The sequence below is a fragment of the Lolium rigidum genome, chromosome 2 (genome assembly GCF_022539505.1).
Source record: "Lolium rigidum isolate FL_2022 chromosome 2, APGP_CSIRO_Lrig_0.1, whole genome shotgun sequence".
NCBI classification, from domain to species: domain Eukaryota; kingdom Viridiplantae; phylum Streptophyta; class Magnoliopsida; order Poales; family Poaceae; genus Lolium; species Lolium rigidum.
This window is the reverse complement of record NC_061509.1, coordinates 82,407,881-82,416,706: the sequence shown is the minus strand read 5'-3', so window position 1 is coordinate 82,416,706 and position 8,826 is coordinate 82,407,881. Positions and strand designations below refer to the sequence as shown.

General features: G+C 51.3%; 1 protein-coding gene and 1 pseudogene across 1 annotated transcript; one reads left to right on the top strand and one right to left on the bottom strand.

Moving 5' to 3' along the window:
* The window catches only part of LOC124689920, a 26,121-nt pseudogene extending 22,550 nt beyond the window's left edge, over positions 1-3,571 (top strand).
* On the bottom strand, positions 2,927-5,438 carry LOC124686812. The gene is made up of 4 exons (XM_047220704.1): positions 5,191-5,438; positions 4,398-4,719; positions 3,964-4,259; positions 2,927-2,999 (listed from the first exon to the last, which is right to left on the bottom strand). The coding sequence occupies exons 1-3, from the start codon at positions 5,410-5,412 to the stop codon at positions 4,006-4,008; spliced, it is 798 nt and encodes a 265-aa protein (XP_047076660.1). The 5' UTR covers positions 5,413-5,438; the 3' UTR covers positions 2,927-2,999; positions 3,964-4,005.
* Positions 5,439-8,826: the final 3,388 nt, after the last annotated feature.

Here is an 8,826-nt window from a genome sequence, read left to right as displayed (position 1 = left end):
AGCGCCACTCCTGCTCGTCGTCGCCGTCTTCCTCGCATTTTCCGTCGCCGGCTACGCCGTGCACGGCGCTCCCGAGGCTGCTGCTGCTGCCACCACGGCGGACCGCAACGCGCTGCTGTCCTTCAGGTCGCTCATCAGGGGCGACCCGTCACGGGCCCTGGCGTCCTGGACGAGCACCAACATCTCGTCCGCGCCACCGCCGTGCCAATGGCGCGGCGTGTCGTGCGGCACGAGGGGGCGCCGCCTTGGCCGCGTCGTCGCGCTGGACCTCCCGGGGCTCGGCCTCCTCGGCACGCTGAGCCCCGCGCTGGCAAACCTCACGTGCCTCACGCGGCTCCACCTCCCCGGCAACCGGCTCCACGGCGCGCTGCCGCCGGAGCTCGGCCGCCTCCGCGACCTCCGGCACCTGAACCTCAGCAGCAACTCCATCCAGGGACCCCTCCCGCCGCCGCTCTCCGGGTGCAGGCAGCTCAGGTACCTCCTGCTCAACACCAACAAGCTGCACGGCCCCATTCCAGGGGAGCTGCTCCGCTCGCTCCGGTTCCTCGAGGTGCTCGACCTCGGCCAGAACAGGCTCACCGGAAGCATCCCCTCCGACGTCGGCAGCCTTGCCAGCCTGAAACTGCTCGTCCTAGAGTTCAACAACCTGACGGGAGAGATCCCCTGGCAGATCGGCAGGCTTGGTAACCTCGTCGGCCTGGGCCTCGGCTCCAACCAGTTGTCAGGCTCCATCCCAGCCTCGCTCGGGAACCTGTCGGCGTTGACAGCTCTCACCGCCGACTCGAACAGGCTGGCCGGGAGCATACCATCCTCGTTGCAGCACCTGTCATCTCTCACCACGCTTCATCTGGAACAGAACAGCCTCGGAGGAACCATCCCTTCTTGGCTAGGGAACCTCTCCTCGCTAACATCCTTGGACCTCCAGAGCAATGGCTTTGCAGGGCGCATCCCGGAATCCATAGGAAATCTCCGGTCGCTTAGCATCGTCTCCTTTGCGGAGAACAAGCTCGTCGGACCGGTTCCAGATGCCATCGGGAACCTCCACGGCCTCACCGAGCTTTATCTGGACAACAATCAGCTTGAAGGCCCCCTGCCACTTTCATTATTCAACCTCTCCTCTCTTGAAATGCTCAACGTACAGAGCAACAACCTGACCGGGGGATTTCCGCTTGATCTGGGCGACACAATGACGAATCTGCAGATGTTCCTCGTATCTGATAATCAGTTCCATGGCGTGATCCCGCCGTCCTTGTGCAATGCCTCCATGCTCCGGATGGTTCGGACGGTAAATAACTTCCTGTCGAGAACAATCCCCGGTGCCTGGGAGCTCGCCAGAGATGCCGTCCGTGGTGAACTTCGCGGGAATCAGCTTGAAGCAGCCAACGATGCCGAATGGGCCTTCCCGACCACTCTCACCAACTCGCAGCGATATGATATTGTTGGATGTTAGCAACAACAGGCTCCAAGGCGTGCTGCCGAAATCAATCGGTAATTTGTCGACGGAGATGACGTATCTTGCCATTGCATACAACAAGTATAGCGGGAACAATACCTGGAACGATAGGGAACTACATCAACATGGATGAACTTGACATGGAGTGTAATCTTCTCCAGGGCACTATTCCAACGATCTCTCGGTAAGTCGGAGAAGTTGAATCGGTTATCTTTGTGGAACAACAGCTTGTCGGGACCCATCCCAGCAGCTATTGGAAATCTTACAAAACTTACAACTCTTTTCCTCGATATTAATGCGCTCGGTGGAGCCATACCTTCTTCTCTCAAAGAATCTGTCCTTTGGAAGAACTCGGATCTTTCTTACAACAATCTCTCCGGTCCAAGTACCTAAGGAACTTTTCTTCATCTCAACCTTGTCGAGTGCCATGCACCTTGCGCATAACTCATTGTCCGGGACTTTGCCTTCGTAAGTGTGGAATCTCGTGAATCTAGGTGAGCTCGATATCTCCGATAATATGATTTCAGGGAAGATTCCTACCAAGTATAGGAGACTGCCAAGCATTGCAAGTATCTCAATATGTCCGTGAACGTCCTTGAGGGGACAATTCCACCATCAATAGGACAGATTACGGGGCCTCTTAGTGCTTGATCTTTCTCAAAATAATTTATCCGGCCGCGTCCCCGGGTTCCTCGGCAGTATGAAAGGTCTCGCTACTCCGAATCTTTCTTTCAATGATTTTGAAGGCGAAGTTCCGGAAGATGGGATATTTCTCAATGCAATCGCAACCTCGGTCACGGGAAACGAGTGCTTTGTGTGGTGGGATCCCTCAATTGAATTTGAAAATGTGCTCCGACTTCACTAAAAGGAAAATATCTTCAAAGCTTGTCATGATTATCACAAGCAGGAGTTGCAATTCGTTGGTCATACTATTCACATTGTTCATGTTATGGAAAAGGAGTAAGCTAAGAAGAGCAAAGCCACGAGATCTCTTTCTCCAATAAGGAACACACCAGCAGTTTCTTATGCTGAATTGGCTGGGGCAACCGATGGTTTCACATCGGAGAACCTCATTGGGGTAGGCAGCTTTGGTGCGGTATACAAGGGAAGAATGGAAATTTCTCGGCCAACAAGTTGTGGTTGCGGTGAAGGTACTCAACCCGCAACAAGTCGGGTGCATCGCGGAGTTTTGACGCGGAATGTGAGGCTTTGAGATGTATTCGCCATCGGAACCTTGTGAAGGTTATAACAGTGTGCTCCAAGCATTGACTCCCGAGGTGGCGACTTCAAGGCTCTTGTCTTTGAGTTTCTACGCCAAATGGTAATCTAGATCAGTGGTTATACAAGCGTCTTGAGGAAGATAATGAACCTAAGGTGCTAGATCTCATCAAAAGACTCCAAATTGCCATGGATGTGGCCTCTGCACTCGACTATTTACATCACCACAAGCCATTTCCAATTGTTCACTCGTGACCTCAAACCAAGCAATATTATCCTCGACGATGACATGGTTGCTCATGTTGGCGATTTCGGGCTTGCAAGGTTCCTACAAGAAGAGCATAGTGACAAGTTAGACAAGTCAACTAGTCGGAATGCAATAAGAGGAACAATTGGTTATGTTGCTCCAGGTTTGTATTGCTCTACTCGACTATTCTCATATAATGCATAGTCGCTGCATGTGACTTTTACAGTTTATCTCCATCTAAGGATGCTTATTAAGTAAATTATATTTGTCAAATTTAGAGTATGGAATTGGCAACGAAGCTTCAATATATGGTGACGTCTACAGCTATGGTATACTGCTGCTCGAGATGTTCACTGGAAAAAATCCAACAAGCTCTGAATTTGGAGAAATGCTTAGCCTTCATAAGCACGTACAAATGGCACTGCCAGACCAAGCAGCTAATGTCATTGACCAAGACCTATTAAAAGCAGAAAATAACGGCAAAGAAACTTTTGGGGACTATCACAACATCAAAGACATGAGAATTAGTCACATCACATCCATTCTCGCAGATTGGTATTTCTTGCTCAAAGGAGACACCAAGTGAACGCATTCAAATTGGAGATGCACTTAGAGAGTTGCAGACAATCAGAGATAAGTTCTATATGCATTAAGGATCTTCTTGGAGAACAGATAACAAATAGCTACTCCCTCCGATCCATAATAGGTTTCGTGGTTTTAGTTCAAGGATCAGAGGGAGTTAGTGCATGAGATATATTACAGATGTACTGAAAATCATACATATAAATCTGCCATGTAATTCTGCAATAATATGCAAGGAGCTGAAGAGTTTGCATTAGAGCCATTTTAAGGAGTGATAGAGTTTTCTTTCAATGAAAAAGCATATATTTTCAACGAAGGAGATGGAAGAAACTTAACTTAAAATAAAAAGTACTTCTTGAAGTACGTTGTAACTAGCCATGGTAACACTATTAATCCTAGAATTGTAGTCCAAAGAACCCTAGTACCTCTCCACCAATACGGTTGATTAAATTAATGAGTCTACCTTTGGCACAGTGCAAACAACTATTCCTCCACCTAATTAGGATCAGCGGATGATCAGCGCCTTCTTCTTCGCCAAAGAGCTTCTGTCATTGAGACCTTCTGCAAACTTGGTGTCCCTATGAGAATCAAAGTATACAAAATCTGACTCCGTTATGCTATCCGCAGCAGAAGGCTTATAATCACGAAAATTCAAATATTGAAAGAGTTCTCCAAGTTGACTGCAGTTTGCCCCGGTATGATTCCCAGATGGTGGATGCACAATTCTGCATGAAATAGGCTCACAAGAAGTGCAACGTCCTGCATGTGAATAAAAGGATATTAAGATATGCATGAGGCATCCCTAGAAATGATCTCAAGTCTGTTATAATCGATACATTAAAATAAATCAATCCAAAGTTAGATTCCAGGAAGTTCAGAAGATAGAAATACACTTACCAAGGTATGGGCGATCCGGACTGTAATGAGGTAGTGGACAACAAAATGAAGTTTCTGATTCCTTTCTAGATATACTATAAACCTTGGTGAACAGCACATTAGATTCAACTTGGCGACCATATCTAATACATGGTCCATTAACCAGATTCACAGATGTGCTAAGTTTGGCCTGAAAGCTCGACACCCATACTTCAGCAAAAAAGAGCACACTGGCTGAAGAAACATCATCATAGTACACCAAGAAATTGACATGGTAGAACTTTGAATGCCTGCTGTAGTCTTTCTTCACACCACATATCACATCTAGCCTCGGAACAGGTTCCTACAACAATCATTTTAAGCTAAGTAAGACAGAGTTAGGTTGTAAGTTGTAGATTCTATCCAAATAACAGATGGCTTGTGATCCAAATAAGCTCTTTTTTCTTACAAACAAAAAATGCAATTCAAAGAACAAGGACTTGTAAAACTAGACTAATAGGGATAAAATATATTCCTATAACTAGCAATTCAAAGCTTTACCTACCTTTTGTCCAAGATTAATTCAGATGAAGAAGAAGCTCAACGAAACTTTTCTAAGAATATACTTTGTCCACACTTTAATTGAGATGTAATATATATTCAAACAAGCAGCAAGTCAAGCAAAATTTTGTAAGAATATTTTGCGTGCAAGCTTAATTAAGATGGCATACATTCTTGGAAGAAACAGTTCAAGAAAGTCCCCCACCCCTCCCCTAACAAAAGCCTTTGTCCAAGCTACTACAGCAAGCTATCAAGAGCTGAATTATATAATTACCCAAGGATGCTGATTCGAGTAGTCAAGAAGCAATTCTCCCAAGACTCGACCAAGGAACTTCTGCTTCTTGACGAATTCATCCTTCCTAGATGCTAGCATCTTCCAGGCTGGTGGGCATAGGCTAGGATGATCAAGTGATGGTGAAATGGATGAGCTTTGATCTTCCATTATTTTGTACACTTGCTCCAGAACTGCATCAGAAATGATATAGCCTTTTCTCATTGCTTTTTCGGTCAGCAGGGTGTCTTTTAGGGCATTATGGGCCATGGACATGAGAACTGATGCAAGCTCCAAATGCTTGGGGTGTTTTCCAGCTTGGCCTGCAGAAACAAAAGACTTATAGCGCACCTCCTCTGTTGCCATATGTAACACCACAGATAGGTCGCATTGCTTGTAGCAGAGGTATTCGATGGCCATGTGTTGTGAAAAGCCAGTGGCTGTGGTGACCAAGGCAACAAGGCTTTCGAGGGCGCGGACCTCCACGCGAAGCATAGATTCGCTGTCGAGGATGTCCGGCTCAAACCCAGCATCTATCTCCGGCTGAGGGAATACGGTGTCGTACCAGATGGCATTGAGAATTATGTTGGACGCAGGGTCCATGGGGCCATAGCAATGCCCTGCAACCAGGATGCCGCGTAGGTGCCTGTGGAGCGCCTTGTGCGGCAGCAGCGATAGAGCCTTGATGTAGAGAGCATGGATTGTGTCGGCGAGGCATGCCTTCAGATACCTTGTGTGATCACACTCGCGTGCAGCGGTGGAAGGTGCGGTAGTAGGAAGATCACTTCTTCCAATTGCCAATGGTGGTGGTGGAGGACTGCACTTGCACTTGGCAATGGTGGCGGCGGCGGCATCCAGACAGGCAGATAACTTGTGTTTCAGCTCGTCCGGAGTACGCAAGTCACAGATGCTAGATACAGGTGCATCATCACGGCGCGAGATGACGACGTCGGCGACGTGGTTCTCGCCGACGGGACAGAAGAAGTGGGCAGCTGCTTCTGCTCCAAATAACAAGCTCCTGATCTCCGTGTCCGCTGGCTGAGGGCTGCGGAGGAAGGTGACCTGGACGGCAGGGGAGGCCGCGCAGTGCTGCAGCCGGAAGAAATCCAGGATGCCGTTGACGTCGCCGACGCTGAGAGGCCGGCCCTTCTCCAGCACGGCGGCGAGGGGCGCGGGGTGGTCTTTATTCAAGGGGACGAGCAGCCTCGCGAGCAGCGCCAGGTCGTCGGGCACGGGGTGCTCCGCTCTGGTCGCGGCGACCTTGAGGGCGAACTGGGTCCTGCCGCTGCGGAGGTCGGGGGCGCCGGTGGTGGCGTGTGGAGTGAACTGCTGGTGCTCGCCGAGCTGCACGGCGACGGTGAGGTCGGCGCCGGCCAGGCGGAGGTAGCGCCTGGCCTGCCCCTCGGACAGGTACCGGAAGTAGGTCCGCATGAAGGCGACGAGGCCCGTGTTGGACTGCAAAGCTATGAGAAGACATGAAGGCGCTGCGTCGCAAGGTCGCTCCTTCCCCTTGCCCCTGTTCTTCTTGCCGCCGGTGGTAGCGCCGGTGCACCTGCGGCGGCACAGGAGATTGAGGGCGTTGAGGATGATGTTGGACACCGGGTCGAGGAGGCCGATGCAGTGGCCGCCGCGGACAACGCAGGCCGAGAGCTCCGGCATGTCGGCGACGGGGAGCCTGCCGAGCGCCTCCTCGTACAGGTGCATTATGTCCATGCACATCGGCCGCCCCAGGTCGGCGAGGATGGATGCCTCCGCCTCGGCGCCGGTGTCGTGGAAGCAGGACAGACGCAGCTTGTTCGGGAGCAGCTCCTCGCCGGTGGTGAGGGGCATTGAGTTGGCAGTGACTGGCCTCGTGGAATCCTCAGTCGATCCGCCCATTGTTGGCTGGAGGATGGAGGGTTCGACTGCGCCGGCGGCGCGATGAGGAATTGAGGATTAAGGCGGGGGCCATGGAAAAGGGGATCAGAAGGAGGATCGCGCGATTGGTTGTAATGGCGGCGTTAATCGCGTCTATGGAAGCAGTGATCGATGTGGTGGAACCGTGAAGAAGGGCGTGCGGTGGTGAGCCGCTTCAGTGTTGCGTGTGGCAACCAGCGACGCGTCGTCCTCGGCGAGAATCTTGTCAGCGAGACACCTGCAGCTTGTTTCGTTTTTTTTTGTACCGGTAATAGACTAGTACTACTTCCTTCCTCTCCCTGGCGGTCTCTGACGCAGAAGGTGTGGTGAGAGTTCTCGCGCTACCATCGTGCACGCTGTCTTGCTAGCTGCTGCCTGCCTACGTGACGAACCAAAAGAGAGGAGCTAAGCTAGCTACCGGGTCGATCGATTAAAACACACTCAATGTTGCTCTTTCACATCTACTCCTAGTACGGAGTACTACACTCGATTAATTCGCGCTGACTGCTGATTCGTCACTGAAAGTTACGGCGCGCACGCGGCCGGAAAATACGCGCAGCCCCTTGCCACTATACAACCGCATGTATTGGCCTGTGTCGCCTCGGTTCCTCAGCTAATTAATTTCAGCCCCGCCACATGCCACTGATTTGTGGACGGAATAAAATATATAGGAGCTCAAATAAGGAAATCAACTACAAAACCGCAAGCTAAATCGAAAAATAATACTTAAAAGCACAAAACGCAAGTTACCTCCATCCCAAAAAGTTTAAGGCATATATTTTTTTTACAAAAAAAAATGTCAAACCAAGTAAAGGTCAACAGGGGGGAGTATTCCACCGCTCATGCATGCACATATCCACCGGAGTGTGATACCGTCGACCGGCAGCCCCGCACCGTCCCAACCGCACACATGGCCCTTGCCACCACCCTGTACCACCATCTTAAAGCTACCATCATCGTCCATCCTTAGCTAGCACGGCATGGAGATCAACGATGTGCCGCCTCCTGCAGATTCAAGCCCGCCTGGCCCAAATCTAACCCGCCTAGCACCCATCAGCGATGAACGCCACCAGCCTCCAAGCTACAGGGCCTACGTCCGCAGATGGAAGTTTGAGCCACCAACCATCACAGTGCCCCCTCCACCGGTCAACACGGAAGAAGCCAACCGCAGCCCGTGCTGCCCGCCCTAGTCGACGCCACCGACTATTCAGGCACGACACCACCAAGTCGCCTTCCGTCGACTCGCCGCTACAGGGCAGGCCCAAGCATCGTCGCGCCATGACACCCGACGAGCAAGCCACGCCTACCCCCAAATGTGTGTCCCCGCGTCCACCAACCAGAGCCAAATGAGGAGAAATCCTCGCTGCGACCTCTGCCTGCAGCGAGGAGGGTGATGGGAGAAGGAGGTGGTGGCGGGGAGATCTAGGGTTCCCCCCCAGTCACCACGCTGGGGCGACGCGGGAGGGACAAAGTGTGGCTCAAAGGTGGGTGGATTCGTCCACTCACCCCATATCCTCAAGTTCAGATCTCCACCCTTCCTCTGATTTCTCCCTCCCTGCCGATCTTGGATGCCGGCTTTGTGTCGGTTCAAATCATGCTTAGGGAGCTGGTGGGGCGTGTTGGGGTAAGGAGAAATCATCCGTATTCTGACCACATCGGCGATGCCTTTTGGGTGTCGTTTGCCTAGTGAGGCGCCACTTAGGTCCCATCCTCCAGCCCCTACACCCGTTTTCGGGTGAAATC